The following is a 24235-nucleotide window of genomic DNA, read 5'->3' on the forward strand; positions in this document are numbered from 1 at the left end:
TTCTTCTCTTCTGCAGACTAAACAATCCCAGTTCCCCCAGCCTCTCCTCATAAGTCATGTGCTCCAGCCCCCTAATCATTTTTATTGCCCTCTGCTGGACTCTCTCCAATTTTTCCACATCCTTCCTGTAGTGTGGGGCCCAAAACTGGACACAGTACTCCAGATGAGGCCTCACCAATGTCGAATAGAGGGGAATGATCACGTCCCTCGATCTGCTGGCAATGCCCCTACTTATACAACCCAAAATGCCGTTAGCCTTCTTGGCAACAAGGGCACACTGCTGACTCATATCCAGCTTCTCATCCACTGTAACCCCTAGGTCCTTTTCTGCAGAACTGCTTCCTAGCCATTCGGTCCCTAGTCTGTAACAGTGAATGGGATTCTTCCGTCCTAAGTGCAGGACTCAGCACTTGTCCTTGCTGAACCTCCTCAGGTTTCTTTTGGCCCAGTCCTCTAATTTGTCTAGGTCCCTCTGTATCCTATCCCTACCCTCCAGCATGTCTTCCACTCCTCCCAGTTTAGTGTCATCTCCTCGTAAGTCATGTGCCCCAGCCCTCCGATCATTTTCGTTGCCCTCCGCTGGACTCTCTCCAATTTGTCCACATCCCTTCTGTAGCAGGGGGACCAAAACTGGACACAATACTCCAGACATGGCCCCACCAGTGCCCAATAGAGGGGAATAATCACTTCCCTCGATCTGCTGGCAACGCTCCTACTAATACAGCCCAATGTGCCGGGCTGCATTAGTATCCTGGGCTGATCTAGGGCCCGTATAACATAGGCAGCCCTGGGGGCCTGTCTGAGTTATAGCAGCCTCCCCAGCTCCCCATGGCCTGCAGCATTGCTTACAATCCACCCCCAAAACTCCACTCTGAGCCCCACTCCCAGCATGCCCCTGCTCCAGGCTCGCAGCAGCGTCCTCAGAGGGAAGCCCTACGCTTGTTCCCCACAGTGCCTGCTCCTGGGGCAATCCCCACCTGGCTGCAACTGGGGCTTTTGGGGGCCCTGTAGGCCACCCCAGCCCCCGCACCTGGTTTGGGGGTGAGGATAGGAGCGGGGTGGGGCAGCAGGCGTAGAAAAGGAAAGCGTAGAGGCTCTAGAAACAACCCGGGTGCGTTGGTGAAACAAGGGGCTCGCTCTCTACAACCACTCTCTACTGTCCCGGCCCGATCCTCCAGTGAGGTCACGCCCAGCCCGTGACATCCCAGCCCCGGCCGTGGCAAAGGCGGCGATGCCCCAAGTGCTAACGTGTCCCGCTCCAACAGGCTCTGTTCGGTCGGGCCTCCGCGCTCCCCGGGCCGGGTCTCCATCTGCCTCCTGTGCAGCACTACTGGCACGTCAATAAACACCCACTCTGGCGAGGCAGGTAGCGTATCGGCCCCATTTTGCAGAAGGGTAAACTGAGGCACAGCAAAGTTACGGGGCTAAGCCAGGAATAGACCCATGCTCTAATCACTCCACTACCCTCCCCTCCTGGAGCCCAGGGTGACGGCTGACTGCAGGATCGACCCAGCGGAGAAGTGCTCTCTATCCTGCGCTAGCCTCTGCACTAATAAAAGGGGGGTGAGCCTGAAGTGCCTTTATGGGAGGTGCAGCCTTGCTCCTCCTGTTACCCCCCTAGTGTGATCACCTCTCTTCGAGGCCTCGCTATTCAGGAGAAGCCCAGCTTCCTGCTGCGCAGCGCCACTGTCTGGCATCGCACAGGTCCCACGCCGACCCCGAGGGAAACGGGACGTTGCAAAGCGGAGCGTTCCGCAGGCTGTTCCCACTGAAGCTCACGGGGAATTTCAAGGAAGCCCAATGCAGCCAGTTTGGTCTCCCGCTCCATACGCCGAGTGCTCATCTGGGCGGGCGCGGGGGATTCCACGCAGCCCCTCGCGAGCCGGGTTCCAGGGGCTACAAGAACGTCACGTCGTCCTGCGACTGCACCCAGCGCCAGTGGGCGTCGTACTCCAGGTGGAGTTTGCCGTTGAGCTTGCAGGGCTCAAAGTCGACTTGGCCGTTCCTCCAGGCCGTCCGGGCCGGGCTGCCCCTGCTCAGCCTCTCCCCCTGGGCCTCTTTACTGGCTTCCAGAGCAGGAGCCTGTCTGCCCAAGAAGCCGTTGGCCACCTGGGGCTGCTGAGGGCCAGCGGGCTGCTTCGCTGCTCTGGCTGGGTCCCTGGTGCTCTGCTCCTGGGCAGGCCGGGCCGAGGAATGGTCCATCCGGAGCCACTCCTGGTCCGCTTTGCGTTTGTCCTGCGGGCTGCCTGGCTTACTGGGCAGCCCCCTGTGTGGGTCGCTCCTGGACCAGTCCTGCTCCAGCCTGGCCGGTGGGATGCCCGGCCTGCCCGGCGTGGAGGACAGGACGGGCTCCATGGCACCGTGGCTGTACTCGTCCATCTCGTCAGCCAGCGTGTCCAGGTAGCTGCCGACAGAGATGCTGTCCAGCTTCTCAGCGGGGTCCTGCAGGCTGGTCCAGCTGCCCCGGCGCGAGGTCTCCTGGCTCTCCACCAAGCTGTACTGGCTGCTGGCCAAGCTGCTGCAGTGGCTGGTCAGGGTTCCCTTCTCCTCCAGGAGCCACTTCACGGCCTCGATGCCCTCGTTCACCACCACCAGCTGCTGCAGGATCTTGACGTCAATGGCTCGCAGGTAGGCCTGGGTGGGGAGACAAAGGGCACACGGGTCAGCCTATTCCCCGGCGTCTCCCCGAGGGCGCTCACCAAGAGACCCACCCCCCACACTCTGGAATTAGAGCAAAGCATTACAGGCCTCAGGGTGCTAGGCTGGGATGTGCCCCAGGCAGAGAACAGAAGAGACAGAGGTGCCACCAAAGCCTCCAGTGGAGGGAATGGATTGACAACGTGCCAGCCTTGTGGGGGCCCACAGAGCCCCCTCCTGGCCTCCTCTGCTACCGTCCACTGGGCCCACTCCTCCTCTTGCTCACCTCGGCGTGAGCTGGGGCTACGTGGCTGTCCAGACAGGGTGAGCACGAGGAGGGGCGGCCCTCACACCGACCCCGTGTCGAGGGCATCCTCCGTGCCGTGCAAGGCACAAGGACACTCCCTGCCCCTGAGAGCTTACCGACAGAGACGGCCCACCGAAAGCTACTTCGTCCTGCTGTGCCTCAGTTTCCCATCTCTACAAAGGGGATAACAGCATGGCCCTACCTCACAGGGCTGTTTGGGGCCGGGGGGGACAAGTACATCATAGGCTGGGAGGCACTCAGATATGACGGGGATGGGAGCCATAGATACACAGAGCCGCTAAAGCTAGCTCCGCCCACAGGCAATTCGGCTGCTCCATCCCCAGCAGAGCTGGCAGGACAGTGCGGAGACAGGCCCAGCCTGTTGGAACTGGCAACCCCCCAGAAGCCTTGCCAGACCCCGCAGGATCCTACAAACCACCACCTCCTCTGCCCTCCCTGGCAGTGGTGGCTGCGTGAGCCCCACCTGGACAAGTGCAGTCTGCTTTGACACTGGAGGGGTCTCCCTGAAAGAGGGGGCTGGGAAGGGGAGTGCTGGAGTGGTTCTTGTCACACCCCAGAGCAGAACTTAGAGCAGCTCAAAGGCTGCTCTAACCTACCCTGGAGGATCTGAGGACACTGGAGGCGCAAGGGGAGCATAGAGCCACCCTCCCCCTGCCGTTCCTACCCTTATGGTGGGGGTGGGGTAACAGACAACTGGGCCTTTGGAGGTACTTTTGGGTGGGGGCTCGGAGACCAACCAAGGAAGGGCTCTTAGCACTGGTCTGGGCCTAGTGAGCTCAAGCCCTTTATCCCACAATCCCAAAGGGCAGCCGCACCCTGCGGCCTCCTGCTCCTCGAATCGCCACCCCTGGGGCCAAATTCGGCTCTGTGACACTGGCGTAACTGCACCAGGAGGAGTCACTCCAGATTTACCCTGGTGGGACTCAGGCATATAACTCCGCTCGGACACGCTAGGCTCCTGCCTCCCTGAACCACTCATGACAGCCCACATCTCAATTGGGAGAGGGGCGGGGCGTTACGGGCCGGGGGAAGACGCAGCTTGGTGGCCCTGTGCAGGAGGGAGGGGAGCGTGGGCTCTCCCCAGACGGTTACAAACCAGAAAGTCACTGCACGGACGGTCAGAGCTACGAGAGGGGAGCCGGGCGGTGAGGCGGCCTGGCAGGAGTGACAGATAAATAGCTGCGTGCAGTGGTGCTGGGGGGAGGGGGGACTGTTTGCCTCCCACCCCCACCCAGATCTGGATCTGCCCCAGTGGCCCCAAACGTCCCGTTTGTCTGACGCTGCCCTGGGCCGGATTGGCTTTAAGGAGATGCACAGGCTGGAGGGGCGCTCGGAGGCTGGCGCGGGAGCTAGATGGGCAGAGTCGGATGGGTGGAGGACAATTGCACACGGGACCCGCTGCAGCTTTGAGGCCCGTGGCTTGATTCCCCTGCTGCTCTGAGCGCGGGACACGCTGGCCCAGTCCAAACCCCTCTTTGGCAGGGGGGAGGCCCCTTCCACTGTTTCTTTGGTCAGCAGCCCGGGTGAAAGCAGCACCCCCCTCCACAGGGCCGGCTAGCCCGGGCACAGCGTGTGGTGTGTGGACAGGAGGGGGTTAATCCTCGGGCGAAGACAAGCCCCCGTCAAGTTCCCGTGCTTGGGCGATCGGAGACCCCAGTCCCCTAGCAGAGTGCTGGGGGGGAGCTCCTCACTGAAGCGCACTGGGATCACACGCACACCCCAGGCACCATCCCTCCGTGCCCAGGCCCTGGCACGATGGCACCGTGCTGCCTAGCCCCTGCCCCCGCCAGCTTATTAGCCTTATTTACCTCCTGTCCTCACCCGCCGCAGGAGGGAGCGACGCTTTGGTCACTTCCATGGGCTTGGCTGGTGCAACTAGGCTGTAATGTGACACCAGGAAAAGCTTCCTCCAAGCAGCAGGTGGGGGGCATGAGCACCCGTGGCTGTCCCTACCGCCCCCTGCCGGAGGGGACAGCCCTGCTGTGTGTGTGTGTGGGGGGAGATTGTCTGTCTGTCCCTACCACCCCCTGCTGGAGGGGTGTGTGTGTGGGGGGGGGAGATTGTCTGTCTGTCCATCCCTCTGTCCCTACCGCCCCCTGCCAGAGGGGACAGCCCTGCTGTGTGTGTGTGGGGGGGGTGTCTGTCCATCCGTCCCTACCGCCCCCTGCTGGAGGGGACAGCCCTGCTGTGTGTGTGTGGGGGGGGTGTCTGTCCATCCGTCCCTACTGCCCCTGCTGGAGGTGTGTGGGAGATTGTCTGTCTGTCCATCCTCCGTCCCTACCGCCCCTGCGAGAGGGGAGAGCCCTGCTGTGTGTGTGTGGGGATTGTCTGTCGGTCCATCCCGCCGTCCCTACCGCCCCCTGCTGCCCTGCTGTGTGTGTGTGTGAATGGGGGGGCCATGTCTGTCTGTCCATCTGTCCCTACCACCCCCTGCTGGAGGGGACAGCCCTGCTGGGGGATGGGAGGGGGTAATGTCTGTCTGTCCATACCTACTCCCCCGCCCCCAAGGGGATAGCCCTGCTCTGTGTGTGTTTGGGGGAAGGGGGGTGTCTGTCTATCTGTCCCTACCGCCCCCTGCTGGAGGGGACAGCCCTGCTGTGTGTGTGTGTGCGGGGGGAGGGGGGGGGGAATTGTCTGTCTGTCCATCCCTCCCTACCGCCCCCTGCTGGAGGGGACAGCTCTGGTCTGGTGGGGGGAAGGGGAGAATGACATTTTAACTAGCTCCTTAAACTTCCACCAGCGTAGGGAGGGAGGCTTGGGGAGGGGGAGCAGAGGACGTGACAAGGGGCGAGGCGGGGCTGGGGGCGAGGCGGGGCTGGGGGCGAGGCGGGGGCTGGGGGCGAGGCGGGGCTGGGGGCACACGCCCTGCTATTTGAACCTGCGTGCTTTGAATTGCTGAGTCGGGCCAGTGGAGGGCTGAGGCCAGGCCCGCTGCAGTATCATCAACGGGTGCTGAGACATCTGGTTCGCTAACAGAAATCCCGTCCTGCCAAGACATTCCCGTCCGTGCGCGCCGCTCCCTGCCAAACGCGGCCCTGCTTCCCCAGCGTGGGCCGGAAACCCGCAGCCGGGCAAGGGGAGGGGGTCACAGCAAAGCTAGACGAGGTCTGCGGCAGGGGAGGGCTGATTTAGGAGGCCTGCTTGGAAGATCAAAGCAGGCTGGGTGCGGCCGAGCACGGACCAAAGCTGGACACGTCCCGGAGGGGTGAGTGCCACGGCAGGAGAGGAAGTGTAGCTAGGGATGAAATCTGGCATGGGCACATATCCCCCCCCCCCCCGTGACCTAGCACCCCCAAAGCAGTGCTGCTCAACCTCTATCATTGTGTGGCCCCATATGTTACATGGGCTGCGGGTTGAGAACCACAGCAAAGCCCCGCGCAGTCCCCTATGCCCAGCACCCCCTGCCCAGAGACCCCTCCACAGCGCGGGGCCAGGAGCAGAGGCCTGGGCGTGGGGCCTGGCAGCCGGACCCCGATTCTCACCACGCAGGGCCAGGCAGCCTAAAACCTGGGGGGAACTATAGCACCCCCACAAACCCCTACTACCCACTGCCCCCACCCCCTCACTGCCCAGAGCATCCCCCCTCCCCACAAACCCACTCTCCCGCCCCCTAACCCCCACTGCACTCACCCGCCCCCTGCTGGCAGGAGCGCTCCAGCAAGCTGCCAGACACTGGCGCCGGCTTCCAGATCACAGTGGCAAATTTTGAATATTTTTTTTAGCACACAGCTGGGCAACAGCTGTGCGCTAATCGGGCCACCTACGGCCCCAGGCTGAGAACCGCGGCCCAAAAGGGACGGGCAGAAACCTCACCACGCAGACTAAAACTCCCCTCTCCCCTGCTGCCTACCACAAGCTAGACAACGGTGAGGCGAGCCGTGTGCTGAACTGCAGCTAGCCATCATTTCCCTGTCTCCGGGTCCTTCCCACATCTACCCGCATTCACCTGGTGGCTCTCGGCGTCTCCTTAGATTGTAAGGTCCTGGGGGCAGGGTCCGGCTCCTTGGCAGCAGCCCGGACAGCCCAGGCACGATAATGATCGTCGGAGCGTTTGGAACCAGGCCGCTCAGGGATTTGGTGAACCATCTGGAAGGGCCAATCCTGCGCTGGGACCGGGCGGATGAGCTAATGCAGGGCTTCCCAAATGCAGCCGTGCACTGGCACAAGATGCTCTGTTCCCCTTCAAAGGGCGTGTGGGGCCTGGGGCCAGCTAACCCCGTTCCACGGCACGGCCCATTTAAGGACACGGGTGCTCAAGGGAGCAGCAGACGAGATGGGGAATGGGGCCAGGTGTTAATCTGGGAGCTGCCTCCGGAACAGGAGAAAACCCAGCAGTTTGTCCTCCTGAGAGTGCACCTCGGGGTGCAGAACAATGGGCTCAGGGAGCGCTGGGCTGGAGAAGCCTGTCTGCATCACTACAAAGCAGGGCCGGGGAATCCCTTGGCCAAGAGGAAGGAGTTGTCAGCCCAGGGCAGGAGACCTGGGGGAAAGCCCTTCCCAAGAGGCCAGGGGCAGCGGTGGGACTGCTAGGGGGCTCCCTGGCTCCGAGGGAACCAAGACCCTACAGCCTTGGAATGAGGGTGAATTGGAGCTGAAGCTGCCCCCTTCTAACCTAAACTCCCCACCTCTCAACCCCTTCCCTGAGCCCTCCTGGCCCCACTGCACAACACACACACACACACAGCCCCCAGAGCCCTCTGCTCTCCAGCCAGACCCAGCCCTCATTAGATCGGGGGAGAGCAAATGGTTTTCCCCAATCACAATACTTTTGGGACTTCAAAAACTTTCCCGTTCTCCATCGGCACAAACCGGAGCCCCCCACCCCGAACAGCCAGTCTCCAGGGAAATCACTGGGGTGTGCGAGACCTGGATCGGGCTATTGGCGATTCCAGGGTAGGCCTCTCTCATTCTCGCCTGTCAAAGCCCTTCCACTTGGTATGTATAAATATTCACTGTGCAGGGTCTTGAACCTGGCTCGCCCACATCCCAGCTGACTGCACTGGCTAGCAGGCTAGGATGGGGGTTTGACCGAAACTCCACCCTGGCCCCAAGGACTCTCTCTCACTGCAAGGTTCCACGAAACTGGTGCATTCCTGCAAGAAGTTTTAGTTTTGACAAATCCAAAAAGAGTGGGGTGAAAAAATTCCCAACTCGCCCTAAGCTTCACGTCCTCCCACCCTCCCACCTGCCCCTGCCCACCTCGCTTCTCTTCTCAGGTCCCCCAGCTCCATCTCCACCAGCCCAATTCAAAACATACCGAGCTGGGGGGCCCTATGGAGCCCTAAAAGAAACGGGCACTAAAAGGAGACGTTTGCATGTTGCCTTTCAGCCTCCGTTATTTCAGAAGGGGGACGTGAGCCAATCCAGTTTGGGAACTGCTGACCTAATGCATCTTTTCCCCCCTCTCTGGGCACATCTACCCCGCAAAGACAAATCCCACGGCACTGCGGCTCAGGCTCAGGGGGCTGCAGGACTAAAAACTGCCGTGTAGACGTACCGGCTTAGGCCGGAGCCTGGGCTCCAAGACCCCTTCCAGGTTCCAGAGCCCAGGCCGGGATGGCTACACTGCTATTTTTAGCCCGGTAGCTCACGGCCTGCAACTGACCTGTGCTCTGAGACTTGGCACTACAGCGGATTTCCTATCCAGTGTAGACGTACCCGCTGACTCCACGTTTACCATCCTCCTCCCCCGCTCGTTCCTCACTGCCTCCCCACAAGAGCGGCCCAAGACTCATGCCCACACCTGGGACCATAACCCCTGCCCACAAGCCAACTGTGGTCGCATCCTGGCGACAGAGTGACCCCCGTCACCGGCTGCTGAGCGTAGCCACATGGCTGCTACCCTACCCATGGCAACCTCGGCTCCGGTAAGAGGAGAATGGGGGGCGAGGGGAATCCGGACGGAAACATCCAGCTAGAGTTTCCTTTGAGCACTCAGTACGACTGGCCTGGGGCTGCATGTTCCGAGCTGTGATGGAGGAGGGGGCGGAATGACTTATCAGTGAGCCTGACAGACCTCAGCAAGGGGAAGTAACAGATGGAGGAATCGGGGGTAAGGAAACATTGTCCAGGAAGTGTTCACAGGCCTCAGGAAAACACAGAACAAATGGCCTCGCCGCAGGTCGCCAGCACATTGCACACGACGCCTGTTTTCTTTAAAAGACTCACCGCAGGTGTTCTTCAAAGAGCCGCTGCTGCCATACAGCAGAATTTCCAAAATGCGGGGTGAATGGGGGGCTAGCAGAGGCGGGGAGGGGCACAGCTGGACCCCTTTACTGTTCCCCAGAGTCTCAGCTGGTACTTGAAACGCAAAGTCTCTAGTGGTGAAGCCCACTCTGCCAATGTGAGCCGAGCGTAACCAATGCAGTGATGTTTGCAGATAGCCGGACACACTGGTTCCCTGAGGTGTGAACTGCACCCCGTGCTGGTCATTTACATGTCAACATTGCTAACGATTTCTCCGCTCATCAGGGCATGCGAGGAAGGGTCAGATGCTGCAGATCTACACACCAATCTTTCCCGAAGTGGAGGAGTGCGGTGGCAGGGTTAGGGACTAAATGAATCCCTGTCTTAGAACTTGCCTCTCCAGTTTTGGTTCCAGTTTGGACCAAGCACCAGATTCGATACAGTTTGGATGAAGAGACAGCTGGGATTTTTAGCTTGAACGGGTGCCAGGTGCTAGTTGATCTGCCAAGTGCCCAGCATTCGGGAATCCAAGCCCAACAGGCCAGATCTCTTTGCCATAGGTTCCGAACACGAACATGTTGATTCTTCGGCCCCGCCCCTGAATCTTCACCCTAATCCCTCCTTGGCCCAGCTTTGGTCTCTAACAACCAAGTGAAGCAAAACAGCTCCCATGGGGTTATTTCTAAGTGTGGCAGAATGCTTCTGAACATCAGCTGCCAGGTAGCAGTAGCTCCTTTGATGAATTCCCAGAGGGGAGGGTGATTAATCTATTGATGTTTTCATCTGTGGTTTTGCTGTCACATGATCCACGCAGTGAAGAAATCAAACTAAACAGATTAAAGAGCTTGGGAAAACTGAGTGTGCACAGAGCCCATGTACAGAGTGGATCTCAGCAGATTTAAAAGAAGGGAGTTGACCCGTATATGGATCTGGACAACAGCCACAGTTATATCAGGCAGAATAAAAAATTACAAGAGTCAAGGCAGGCTATAAACCAATTCCCTGCTTTACTCCAGATTCATTTCCTCTCCCTGTGTCTCAATACCCTACCTGTAAAATGGGTATAACAATTGCTCCACCTCACAGGGGGGCTGTGAGGCTCGGTATGATTCTAGACCTAGATCCTGCAGCAACAGGGAGCTAGGGAAGTACCAGAGGTAGCCAGAATCCCACTATGTTTATGCATGAGAAAAAGGAAATGAAACTAACTGGAAATGAAATGTGAAACTGACCAGTTGGTAAACAGCAGCAATGGTGAAAAATAGGTTTTTAAATAGGTCTCCATTCTCATGTTCCAAGGCGCCATCAGCAACACAGATGAGGAAATTGGTTTGTAAACATAGCAGGGCTTTTGTTGATGGTGCCTCTTTAAGAGGAAACAGTGGTTTGAAGCAAGCTCAGCTGGCTTTCCCTGCGGTTGGAGGTACTTTGTCAGTATCACCAGCCAGGCCCCCTCTGTCAGTGGCAGGGAAAGGACACTAAACAGGCATGCGTTTTGAGCAGAAGGCTAAAGCCTGTTCAGAGCAGATGCAAAGCAACCAGGACGTGAAGCCAGTCAAATATAACCAAGGCGTGAAAGGTGAAAATATGCAGGTGTTCCCATAGTGCTTAAGATCCCTAGTCTTGCACCAAGATCCTATTGTGATAGGCACTGTGCAGACCCAGAGGTGTCCCTGCCCGGCCGGTGACCCTCAATCACCAGGGCGGCGGGATAGGTCAGTCCATGCAGCACATTCAGTGCTTGGGCTCTCTACCAGCAAGGATGTTTAAATGGTACCACAATTCCCATTACATCCTACCAAGACAACGAGGGCTCTCCACTGCTAAACACGCTGACACAACTGCCCCCCCCCCAGTCCCCTCAATCTTCCTACCCCATTTCGAACTCCCCACTTTGGTTTGCAACTTTAACAAGAAGTGGACAGCGGCGCTGATGGAGGGTGGCGGATTCTTCATAGCATAAAGGCAAGGCTGAATGTATTGACTCAGAGTCCCTGCTCTCTTAAAGCGACAGCACGCCTGTCCACCCAAACATGGCACGGGACAGAGAATCAGTCAAGATACAACAAACAGAGCCTAAGCATCCCTTGATACAGCAGGGATGAATTTGGCCCTCTACATAAAAATCCTCCCACGTTACTAATACCACCTTAGATTTTTAAAGCTGAAAGGAGATTGTAAATTTTCCACCGGGGGTTTCTTTTTAGGTCTCGTGCTAGCACAGGATTGAGGAGTTTGGGTTGGAGGCCATTTGGGGGGAATGTTTAATACTGATCATTCGCGCTTGGGCCATTTTGGCCCCAAGTTTCCCCAGAGATCAATGAAGGGGAGAGGTTTCAAATTCAGGTTTCCAGTTCAAGTTCGCATCTGCTAATATACTAAACAGACAGCTGTTATCGCGAGGCACTTCAGAAACCTGGGGCCATAAAACTCCCCTCACATGCAGCTGCTTCTGGGGTGGAGAGTGGCAGCCAGACATCCTCCAGCAGGAGTATTTCTCCCAGGCAGCACATCTGAATCCCAGGGTTAGTACTTTGGAAGGGAGACCGCTCTGGATGCTGCAGGAAGTGGCTGTGGTAGTGACTCTTTTCCTTCTATGCGACTGCTGAGACGATGCCCTTGCACAGTGGTGGGGGTCAGTGCATTGTCAGAAGTAGCGTCTTTCCGATGAGATCCTAACCCAGGGGTAGGCAACCTATGGCACGCGTGGCAAAGGCGGCATACGAGCTGATTTTCAGTGCCACTCACACTGCCCAGTCCTGGCCACCAGTCCGGGGGCTCTGCATTTTAATTTCATTTTAAATGAAGCTTCTTAAACATTTTAAAAACCTTATTTACTTTACATACAATAGTTTAGTTATATATTATAGACTTATAGAAAGAGACCTTCTAAAAACATTAAAATGTATTACTGGCACACAAATCCTTAAATCAGAGTGAATAAATGAAGACTCGGCACAGCACTTCTGAAAGGTTGCTGACCCCTGTCCTAACCCCTTGTAATCATTAAAGAACTTCCACTAGAGTAAGGGGGTTGGAAATTGGCCAGTTCACAGCACCCAAAGTGGATCATTCACCCTCCCCCTCTCTAACCTCCCCCCTCCGTTTCGACTGACTGCAGTAACCACTCTCCATCTCCTAAGTCATCCTGTAGCGATGCTGTGAGTCAGCCACCAGCTGCTGCATGCCAGCTGTTTCCTTACTGCCTTTTGCAAGCCTTAGGATTCCGTGCTCAGGACACAGCTGACGATGCGGGAGGTAGAACAGATGCCAGCTCCCCCTTCCCAGGGCTAAGTAGGGTGAGAACATCTATCGACAGCGAAAAACAGCGACTCAAAAAAGCAGCCGATATGTGGAAGGAGAAAGGTTATTTACGCTAGCCCCCTTCTCTGTCCCTAATGAGATTTTAAAGATGATTCAGTCTTGACTGTTCTTTTGGGAAGAAAAACCTGCGTACCAAATTTCGGCTGGATAATAATATTTTGCTCTTCTATGCCCTCTTCTCTTCGAGGATCTCAAAGCACTTTACACTCATGAGCCAAAAGTAGCCCCGCACACACCCACTATGAGGTAGGGGCATGTGACTACATCCACATTATAGCAGGGGAAACTGAGTCACGGGCAAGGTGAGAGACTTGTGCCTGAACAATTAGCAAGTGGCAAAGCTGGCAACAGAGCCCACAAATCCTCTGCTTTAACATGAGCCACAGGTCAGAGTTGCAGGTGGGGAAACTGAGGCACAGAAAGAGATGAGGTGACTTGTCCAAGAAATTCAGTGGAAGAACCAGGAAAAGAATCCAGGTCTCCTGAATCTCAGGTCTCCTGAATCCCAGCCCTGTGGTTTATCCACAAGACTTTCTTCCTTCCCGGAGGATACATTTTTAAATGGCCACGGTTAGACAGACAGACAGGGAAAGCAGCAATATCTATCATGCGTCTGATGAAGTGGGTATTCATCCACGAAAGCTCATGCTCCAATACGTCTGTTAGTCTATAAGGTGCCACAGGGACTCTCTGTCACTTTTTACAGATCCAGGCTAACACGGCTAAACCTCTGATAATATCTATCTGGAGGCCCCTTTAAAATGTTTTGCTCTTGCAGCCACTCTCCCCAGCCCAATTAAAGTGTTCAGTTACCAACGTACCGATCAAATCAAATGCCATATAATAAGCTGCTGCTGTGTGCTGATCCCCTTACGAAAGGCAGCTCCTACCCGTGCTCACGTCAGTGGCTCAGCTAATCAGACAGTTGGTGTTTCCATCCAAACGCCAGAAGGCACTAGTCTGGCTTGGGATGGGGGAGCCTGATCCTGAGAGGTGCTGAGCGCCAACAGAAATCGAGAGCGCTCAGCTCCGGTCAGGATCAGGCCCTGAGACAACGGTCACGTGTGACCAGCACAGGCTCGGTAACAACACCCGACCTCCTTCTGCCTTTCTGGGCCTGCAACTAAGCCAAGAGCTGAGAATTGCACCCGGGAGTTGGGAACTCCGGCCTGGGTCTGGCATCTCCTCTAACAGCCCCAGGGTCCGAGCTTAGAACCAGGTTAGCTCCCACCCTAACAGACCTTCCCATTGAGCCTCTAGGGTCTAGAGAGAAGGGCCCAGGCACCCCGGTGATGGGCACAGTAGAATATCAGTGACACACACACACACACACCCCGAGGGCAGAGAGTGGGATTATTGTCCCCAAACTTCCCATGGGGCAGAAGAGAGGGGAGGGTATTGCTCCAAGGGGCTGAGAGGCAGAAGAGGAGTGGGGGTGGTTGTGGCCCCAGGGGCAGAATAAGGGGAGAAGGAGTCTGTGGCCCCAGGGGGGGAGCTGGGAGGGGAAATGGGAAGGAAGGTTGGCACCCCAGGGGATGGGGGGAGATGAGGGACAGGCAGGGGGGACTGAGGGGCTGTGCCCCCCCCAGGGGGCAGGAGGAGGGAATGGGGAAGGAAATTGGGGCCCCAGGGGATGGGGGGGAAGAGATGGGGGAGGGGAGGAGTTGGGGGCTGTGGCCCCCCAGGGGGAAGGCCAGGCAGGACCGAGGGGCGTGGGCCAGTCACACTCACCAGTTCCAGCTTCAGCGCCTTGATCTTCCCGGCCAGCCCCCGGCGCTGCCCCCGGGCCGGGCTCTCCCGGAGCAGCGCGGCGGCCGGGTCCTCCCGCAGCCAGCGCACCAGCCCCTCGGGGGGCCGCCGCCCCACCTTGCTCTCCAGCTCCCTCAGGTCGGGGGGCAGCGGCTCGCCGCAGTCCGGCCCCTCCATCCCCTCGGCCCCCCCAGTCCCCGGGCTCAGCAGCGGGGCAGCCCCCGGGGGGCGAGCCAGGGACCCCCCGCCCTTGGGGCTCCCCCAAGCTCCTGCCCCCCGACGGCTGGGGCGGCCCTAATGCAGCATCCGCCCCACGCAGGATCCCCCCACACACACTGGGGGTGCAAAGGCAGGAGCGGGCCCTGCAGCCGGGCTCCCCGCGACCCCCGGGCAGAGCCAGCCCCGGCCTCGCCTCTTCCACCTGCCCGACTGCAACCGGCCCGGCCGCTGCGGAGTGCTCGCTACACGCCCGCGGCCGTAAGGCACCGTGTGCAGGCGCAGCTGCCGTATCTCTCCGAGTGGAGAGCAAGAGAAAAGAGGGGGCGGGGCGGAGCCCGCTGCGGACCAATCCTTGGCGCAGTGGGGGATGGAGGGAAAGCTAAAGAATGGGGGCACCTCAGAGAGGGCACCTCTTTATCCTCGGGGCCGGGAAGGCTTCACAAAGATCAGGTCTGTTAGCCCTGGTCTCCTGGGGTATTTGTGTGCCTTGGGGCTGGAACTAGGGGGGCTGCCGCACGCCCTGGCTGGCTTGAAGTGGTTTCCATCATCTACAGGGTTTACAGTTTGGTTCAGTGGCTCTTGGCACCCCCACTATGTAAATTGTCCCAGTACCCCAGTTTGCCAGCCAGAGGAAGGCTGGGCCAATGGGCAGGGCATTTGCCTAGTGCTTGGCAGACCTGGGGTCAAGTCCCTGTTCTATCACCAGCTTCCTGGGTGACCTACGCAAGCTCTGTAGGCGCAGGTCCTCGCAGTTATGGGGCTGGCAGCTGTTGTCTCAAAAGGCAATGGTGTGAGTGCCACTGCGCCTCCATTACCATGTCATGCTGCAGCGTCTCCATCTTGAACAAGGCGACGGACGGTCGTACCTGAACTTTCAGCACATACCCCTAAGTGGGGAAAAAGCGAGACAGAGGCTCCCCTTAGGACATAAAGACCCCCCTTGGCAGTACCAAGGTCCCCATTTGGAAGCCAGCCCAGCCACAGGAGATGCCAGAGGGCAGAGCTTTCTCCGCAGCCTTTGTTCAGCCCAGAACCAGCTGCACAGCGTCAGTGCCAGCTGGAGTTACGCCTGTGTGGATGTTGTTGTTCATTCCAGTGCTCCACACGTGGTGAGCGGTGGGGTTCCTGGATTAGTAACCCCATGCCCGACCCCTGGCAGATTGTGCTGGGCTACGTTTACCAGTAGCAGTCCTAGCCTGGCCTGCCCTAAGGTCCAGGGTATGTAGGCTCCTAACTTCCATTGATTTGAAGAGCTGGGCCTTAGTGTCTCCTGGTTCCCCCTGTACAGTGGGGATAATCTCACTTCCCTTCGGCACAGGGGTGTTGTAAGGATAAATCCATGGTGGTTTAAGTGCCTTGCCCAAGGTCACACTGCAGACCAGTGTCAGAGCTGGGGTAGAGCTTAGAAGTCCCTCCTTGGTGTTGGAACTCCAGGTTTGGAATGTCTCGCCATAGGTGATCAGATGGTGTCCAGATCCCACATTTTGGATGAGGCTTTTCCCAGACAATGTTGTTGCCGCTCACAGGATTCCAGGAGGAGACAGAAAATAAAACCCCAAACAGAATAGAAGAGTCAAAAAATGGGCTGGCGTGCATTGAACCCCCTGGGACATGCTTTGGTGCTTAGCAGCTGTGATAGATCCCTTCAAAAGGCAACATGGGGAAGAGATTTCTGAGAGGAGACTCCCTCTATCTAGCAGAAAAAGGCATAAGACAATCCAATGGCTGGAAACTGAAACTAGACAAATAAAGAGCAATAATTATTAACAGGGAGGGTAATTAACCATTGGAACAACTCACCTAGGGGTGTACTGGATGCTTCATCCCTTCAGATCTTTAAATCAAGACCAGGTGTCTTGCTAAAATACGTGCTCTAGCTCAATCAAACAATTTGGGCTTGATGCTGCAAGCGCTGGATGAAGTTCTCTGGCCTGTCTTATACAAGAGGTCAGAGTAGATGGTCACAATGGTCCTTTCTCACCTTAAAGCCAATGAATGAATCTATGAAATAGCATAGATTGGACAGATAGATGCTCTCTCTATCTGGCTGGAGATGCTTTTCCAAACAGTAAGGGGAGCTGTTAGCCTGTGCCAAAACTCCAGGCAGCTAATCCCATTCCAAAACCTGAAGGGTATTTCTAAGGCCCCCCTTCACCATGCTACCTAAGCATCGTATTGATTCTGCCAGGCTAATACTCCCTAAGAGTCACCTCTCCTGTCCTACACTGTGTTGCTCTGGGCTGATAAGCATCCGCCCCAGAATAACACACTGAAATCCAGTGCCAAAGCGAACCCTGAGAAGAGCTTCTCTAGCTATTTGTAAAGGTGCTTTGGGATTCAGTAGTGAATATTCCAGCAGAGATTTGAAGCTGTCAAGTCCTAGGGAACTCCTGAGCATGGTTATTTGGACAAAAGGCCCCATACGGATGGAGGAAGGATGGTCCTGAGGTTACAGTACAGGCCTGGGTGTGAGGAGATTGTGAGCTTTAGTCCGAAATCTGTTCCAGTCTCCTGTGTGATGTTGGGCAAGCCACGCCCCTTTCGGTGACTCGGTTTCCCCATATGTTCCATGGCGAGAACAGGGCTGACCTCCCTCACCGATGTCCCATGAGAACTACCTACCTGCTATTTGCAAAGCCTGCTGAGATCCTCTGACAGACGGTGCTAAATAAGTGCCAACGTCATCCCTGTGGCTTTAGTGTAAAGCAACCACAATCCTGGACCATTTACATCCATGGGAGTTTTGCCATAGAGTTCAGTTGGTGCAGGATTGGCCTCCAAGTTCATGGGATCAACCGATCCTTGGGCGAGGAGCCGGGAGGCCTTTGTGGCTGGCCTGTAGTCGATTGCTGTGACTAAGTCCTTAGCCTTCTCGAGGCCTAAGGGGTTTAACAGTTTTCATTTTGAACCTCGCCTGCAATTTGTGTCTTGATTTATATGCATTAAAAAACCCCACTGGGCTGAGGCAGCATAGCTGGCTCTGTAATACTGCCCCCGCCCTCCATGTCAGCCTGGGACACTAACGAGTCTAAAATTAGCCTCCAAGAATGCCATGTGTGCTTCAGAACTTGAAACAGCTCACTGAACCCAGAGGACGTGCACAGCAAGCGCTGCTGTGGAAGGATACAACAGAGCAGGGCTCTGCCGTGACTGTAATCCCCAGAAAAATGATATTCAAATGAGTCTCTTTGCTAGGTGGGAATTGCCAGGCAGGAAGTACATCAGACCCCTGGACCATCTGGCACAGCAGCCCTGCCTGAGGCAGAGTGGGCTTGACCTCAGCAGACCTGAGGACTGCTCCCCATTCAGCCTCCAGACTCCTGTGTGACCTTGGGCACGTCTTTTCCCCGCTCTCTGCCTCAGTTTCTCCTTCCACCTTCATCTGTCTTGTCTGTTTGGAGCAGGGACTGCCTCTCACTGTGCGTTTGTACAGCACCTAACCCCACACCTTTATCTTGGTTAGAGCCTCTACGTGCTACCTTAATACACGTGATAAATAATAATAAACAATGTTGGGTACTTCGGGGGTAGGTACAAAACTGCTACATGCAATTCAGACGATCATGTATTTGTATCTGCCTATGAGTCCCGGAATGAACCTAGGCACTGTACTTAATATACAATATTCTAGTTCTAGGGAATATTTCTTCTTGTTCCTAGATGGAGAACAGTTTATGGGACTGAAGTACATGGGAGTCTTGCTAATGACCTTAATGGGAGTGATTGGATCAGACTTTCTATCACGAGGTTGAGTATGGACAGCCCTTTTTATTCTGATAGTAGCTAGTGAACCTGCAGATTCTATTTCTCTCCTTAATTGCCTCTGTAATATCATGTGGCGCTGAGTTCCACAGGTTAATTGTCCACTGTATAAAAAAAGCATTCTTTATTCTTAGCAGAATGAAAAGCAAATTGGTTTGAGGCAGGTGACAAGTGACTGAAACTCTATACTACACGGAGCTGCAGTTGGAGTGAACTGTCAGGGCTTAATGCTGGAAATTTGGCAGGGGGCTGGGAGGTCAGTGAGGGGCATGACGTACAGGAGGAGGGAGTCTGAGTTGGCACTCTGATTGGCAGCATGAAGGGTGGCATCTGCTCTTGGCACAGGCAGTGCGAGGGGTCTTGTGCTGCTGATCCCCAGGCTGGAGATACCAAACGGATCTTGGTCTCCAGGGCCTGTCACGAGCGCTGAAACAATTTGCTTAAAAACCTGACAGCCTGAATCACAATATTGAGCTTCCCAGGTGAAAAATCAGGCATTTCACATCATCCTCAGCCTCGATGCCGTTACAAGATAGTATCACGTCTGAAGGCGCTGGCTTAGCTGGCAGCCCTTCCCAGAACTAAGCCGGTTCTGCTAGCTGCGCTCCTTGGCTTCCCACTGTCTGAAAGCAGAGCCAGTGCAGCAAGTTGGCTCGCATCACCCACTGCAGCACCAGAACAGTGTAGCACTGAAGTCCCAGGGACGTGCCGCTTCCTGAAGGATTCAGCTGATGCCTATTCCCAGGATTCTCTTTTGATGCGGAGGAAGTTCTGATCAGCTCGTCTCTCTCTATGATTCTTCATTATTATTATTTTTATCGCTCAGCCTTAGCAGAGCGAGGAGGCCAGGCTGGCAGGTAACTGCTGATCTTGGGACTGTCTCCTTTCAAGAGGCAAAAATGTCTTCCCACATAGGAACTGGCAGAGTGCATCTGCCCATGGTTCATCTGGCCCGGTATCTTGTCTCCCTTACAGCGACCAGCACTGGATGATTCAGAGAAAGGTTTAAGAACCCTACCATGGGTTCTCCCTCACCACACACATTAATTATCATCCTAATCCCTTACAGTTAAAGATTGGATTAAACCCAGCCTGAGGCTTTATATCTCTTCCAAAATTTGTGAGCATTAACTGCTATAACTCTAGATATTCTAGCCGTACAAATATCCAATCTCTTTTCCAGTCTTCCTAAATGTTTGGCCTCAACAACATCCTGTGGCAATGAGTTCCACAGTCTAATTCCACTTTGTGTGAGAATAATAATAATATTTGCATAATAATAATTCACTAATAATTTACATTTACACAGCACCTGGGGGGTCTTAATGTCTAACCCACTCTGGGCCTCCAGAGCATGAGCATCTACTGCTGGAGCTAAAAGAAACTCTGGTAGCAGTAGTAGACTCTTATCCTTGTACATGGAACACTAGAGGGAGACAAATACCCACGCGCTCCAAGTGTGGGACACATAAAGACTTTACAAGCATTCATTTTAACAAAAGTCCTGGGTGGCAAAGACAGGATAATTATCCCCATTTTATGATGGGGAAACTGAGGCACGGATAGACTAAATGATTTAACCAAGACCACACTGCAGTTTAATACCAAGACAGGGATTAGGACACAGGATTCCTGATTCCCAGTCCCTTGTTGTTAACATTTCCTTCCTCAATGGAGGCCTCCACGGGGAAGGGGTCGGCCTCATGGATCACTTGGTGTCATTGCTAATTCACAGGGAATGCCATTGGGTCACGGAGGGGGTGACTCTGAAGGACTGGAGTTCAACACCCACAGGAATGATGTGTGTTTGTCGGCTGGCGGCCAGGCGCTAGAGAAGACTCCGATGTTTAATAGAACGCTGGTGGGTGGCTGCACACCCTGTGTGTGCACGTGTGTGGACATGAACGCGTGTTGTGTACGAAATACAGACCTCTTGTGTGGGCTCACAGGCAGCCGTTCTACAAGATCGCTCCCTTCCGCCCCCTCACTGAGCCAGCAGGAGCCCTGCTAAGCCTGTCTCAGCTGGGAGTCCTTCTTCACTGACTCATCTCTGGGCCTCCGGCAGAACAGCTTTGCCTCTGAACCTGGCATCCCTTCCAGGCTGCTTAGATGACCCCAGGTCGTTAAGATGTCTCCGAGTTGCGAGGAATGCAGTTCTGATTATTCAGCTCTCTTTCCCCTCTTGCTTAACACAGTTTAACTCCAGCCAGGGAGGAAGTTCTGGACAGCTACACAGCCTGCTTCCCATTAGCAGCTACCCCCTTTTCTGGATCCATCAAACAAAAGCCAGCTCCACTTTCCCCAGCCAACCTACGTAACCGCAACAGCTGATCAGTGTCAGCCAGGCCGGCCTGCTGTCACTTATGCCCCCGTAAAGAGATTCTGATCATCATACTTTGAACTTCTGTGGCTTCTGACATGCGCAGCTCTCCGAGTGCTTTACAACCTCATGAGAATTTAGCCTTCCAACAGGGAGGGGCCATTCAGCCAACCTTACAGATGGGGAAACTGAGGCATGGAGGTTTGCAGGGAGTGTCGCGCCTGATCCTCCGAGGGGTAGAGCCACTTCAATGCTCTTTGCTTTAATCAGCCCTTTTGGGAGCTGCCCAAGGTTGCACTGAAAGTCACTGGCAGAGCTGCGAAGCAGGGTTGTCTGCAAGCCCTGAGCTCTAACCACTATCCCCTTCTGCCTCACTCAGTGTATGAAAGGTGGGTAGGAGAAAACGCAGTAACACCACAGCCTGGCAAATGGGCTACCCACCGATGACTGAACGGCACCAGAGGGTTTGCCCTGGTCTTTGCTCCTGCGTGTGCTGTTGTATTATGATGCAACGTTCCACTCTGCTTCCCCCAATACGAGGGGCTGGGCAGCCCCCCACGGGTCATGGAGCAGACCAGTTTGGGCTAGGGTCGGGCGGGAGGGAAGTTGTCCTTAGAGGTGTCTCTGTTTCTAAAATGACTCTGCACTAACAAGCTTCCGTCAGGCAGAGATGTGTGTGGCCTAGATCTCTAGAGATGTTAACAGCCACACCTGTACCCATAGCACCAGTGGGGCACCCCAGGGATTAGGTAGTCCGCCCCCTGCAAGGGTGTCGACCACAGCTGGCAGCTCCAGGGTCACAAGAGAACCCTTTCTTCCTTTTCCCTTCCCCCAGAGCGCTGGAGATTTCACAGACTGCCTGGCCATGAGCATCATCTCTGGAAGCCAGGTACATACTTGTCCCACTTTCTCAGCTGTTGATCTTAGATCTTCAGCTGGTGCCAATCAGCATCACTCCATTGACTTCAGTGGCACCATGCCAAATGACACCAGCTGAGTACTGGACCCAGTGTGTATGGAGCAGCTAGCTACGGGTCTGCTGGAACACTTGGCATCGCAGCGCTGCTGGGATATCGGTGATTCTGTGCTCATGAGCCCTCAGCTATCTATCTAATGTGCGTTTTCATTCTATGTTGACACATATTACTGTTTGTAACAGAGGAGCCTTCTCCAAATCCTGACTCTCAGACCTGGCCGAATTTTTGTGGGTTTTTTTTTGATGAAACAGTTTTCCATCCAAAAATGCAGTTTCATCAAAATCGATGCATTTTGCGGGAAGGTGTCGATTTTGATTACATTTTCAACAGGAAAGAGTCAAAAGATTCAGACTTTCTCATTTCAATTAATGTCATTTAGACTTTTGCATGACACTAAACTAGTCATTTTAACATTAAATTATATTTACGATTGTATATCAAATATGTGATGTTTCATACTTGAATATAATATAAAAAGCCAAAAGGAAATGTCTCCACAAAATCAAAATGAAAGGTTTAGATGGCTCTGAGTTGGAATTTTTGTTCCGCAGGGAAATTTTGAAATTTCAGCTTAACGTTCCAGTTTGGAATGAAGTTTTTGTCGGAATTTCTGGAGGAAGAGAAGTACTGGCTTGTGACCTGCTCTCCTGGTCAGTGAATGGCTGGTTTCCAACCCCCTCCACTGAGAAATGATCTGGATCAAAGCATTAAGGAAGACTGGATTATCGATAGGCAGAATTTTGGCATCTAGCCTGGTGTCATGGATTGAGCATGAAATTTCAGTCTCTTTGTTTCTGCCTCAGGCTTAGGTTTACTGTGTGAGCTTGGCCAAATCACTAACAAGCATGTTTTCCAAAATGGTCAGCTTAGTTTTGGGGGCCCTGGACTGCGTCATTGGGGCACTGATTCTCCGAGGCACTGAGCGCCCATGAAGCCAATGGGAGCTGGTGGTTGCTCTCCACTTTTGAAAACCAGGCCATTGATTTAGGAGCCTTGCTCCAACTCTGCGTAGAATAGGCTAAACACTCTAGTAGGGGTCCCATCTCACTGCTGAGGCCGGGGTGAATCCTGAGATGCAGTTCTCAGGAGCTGTCTCTATTTCGGTTGCTCCACAGTCCTATTAAGGAATGTGGAGGGGACCATTCCAAGGCATGACAGATATAATAAAGCCATCATAGAAGTTCATGAGGCCTAGCACTCATATAGCATGCTTTATAGGTCATTCTCGGCCCATGTCACTTACAGGGAAACTGAGGCACAGGTACAAGAGCCAGATTTCTTGTTCAGTGACCAAAGTGCAGCGCTCTTCTGAACATCTGGTCACTTACTGTAGTGCCAACATGGAAGCTGCGATGTTTTGAAAACCTGGGCCTAAGTGACTCACCCAAGGCCACACAGTGAGTCAGTGGCAGAGGAAAGAATATTTTGCTATGATGTGTATTACAGTAGCACCTGGAAGGCCCAGCCAAGATCAGGCACCATACAAGACAGTTACTTATCCAAAGAGTTTACAAGTATCAGGGGGTAGCCATGTTAGTCTGTATCCACAAAAACAACAAGGAGTCCGGTGGCACCTTAAAGACTAACAGATTTATTTGGGCATAAGCTTTTGTGGGTAAAAAACCCACTTCCTCAGATGCATGGAGTGAAAATTAGATGTACAGGTATAAATATACTGGTACGTGAAGAAAAGGAAATTACCTTACAAGTGGAGACCCAGTGTTGACAAGGCCAATTCAGTTAGGGTGGATATGGTCCACTCCCAGTAACTGATGAGGAGGTGTCAATACCAAGAGAGGGAGAATTCTCGGACATTATAATCAAAGGGGTTGTAATCATCACGAACAGGTCAGATTATGAACAGGAGGCTGCCAGGCAGCTCTCCACCACCACATTCCACAGGCCACTATCCTGAGCTTTGTCCTCACCCACAACCATTTCAGATTTGGGGACAACTTATACCTACAAGTCAGCGGCACAGCTTCTGGAGCCTGGGCTGTATTTCACTCAGAGCTCTCCACTCCAGCACACGCTGGAGCCGTTTGATCCCAGATGCCTGCGAGGTCACAGCTGGACTTGCAGGGCTGAGCAGATAACGGCTGCAGCCTGCTTCCCCTTCTGTGTGACATTTACTTTAATAGCCACGACACTTAATTAGCACAGCAGCCTGGATGCAGCAAGGCTCCCCCTGTGGCTGTTCGGTGGAGTCAGCCTGCTGCTAATCTAGCTAGTGTGAGGCCGGTTCGGCTAAGCTGCTGAAGGGGCCCAGCTTGACTTCAGGCCAGCTCTGAGCAGAGAAGGGAATCGAAGGAGGACCTGCCCAGCTCTGCCCTGCCACTCCTCTACTCCCTGGCACCGTGAAAAGGTGAGCTCAGCTGGCTGGCTGCTGCCAAGGATCCTGTGTGTGGCCTATGTCTTGATATGGGCACAGGCTGGGCTGCCCTGAGGGAAGGAGGATGAGAGAGGGAGATGGGTCTCCCATTGACACCCACTCGCCAGCTCCTGGAGTGGGAGACAAGGTGCTGTAGGTGTAACACTGGCCGAGCGTGCGTCCGCTAGAGGATAACAGCCTACTACAACCAGCAGGGCTAATGGAGCTCTTCCTTCAGCTCAAGTGGGAGAAGCCCGTGCTGCAGCTCCTGAGTGGAGGCCCTGCTGGTGGCTCACATAGAGAGGTTGTTATATAGGCAGCTGTAAAAACTAGCTGGCTGCAGCAGAAACCTTACTGACCTA

The 24235-nt window shown here is 54.8% G+C and overlaps 1 protein-coding gene across 1 annotated transcript; it reads right to left on the bottom strand.

The window, feature by feature from the left end:
* Positions 1-612: 612 nt before the first annotated feature.
* LURAP1 (leucine rich adaptor protein 1) lies at positions 613-14401 on the bottom strand. Its single transcript, XM_039485472.1, has 2 exons — positions 14207-14401; positions 613-2634 (listed from the first exon to the last, which is right to left on the bottom strand). The coding sequence occupies exons 1-2, from the start codon at positions 14399-14401 to the stop codon at positions 1897-1899; spliced, it is 933 nt and encodes a 310-aa protein (XP_039341406.1). The 3' UTR covers positions 613-1896.
* Positions 14402-24235: the final 9834 nt, after the last annotated feature.

The sequence above is a fragment of the Mauremys reevesii genome, linkage group 8, assembly GCF_016161935.1.
Source record: "Mauremys reevesii isolate NIE-2019 linkage group 8, ASM1616193v1, whole genome shotgun sequence".
Taxonomy (NCBI): domain Eukaryota; kingdom Metazoa; phylum Chordata; order Testudines; family Geoemydidae; genus Mauremys; species Mauremys reevesii.

What these genes read in the sequence shown, in the direction of transcription:
- LURAP1 (XM_039485472.1), bottom strand. Translation starts at nt 14,401, where the DNA reads ATGGAGGGGCCGGACTGCGGCGAGCCGCTGCCCCCCGACCTGAGGGAG. An exon ending in AGGCGCTGAAGCTGGAACTG is followed by an intron (nt 2,635 to 14,206) that starts GTGAGTGTGACT and finishes CTCCCCACCCAG; the next exon opens with GCCTACCTGCGAGCCATTGA.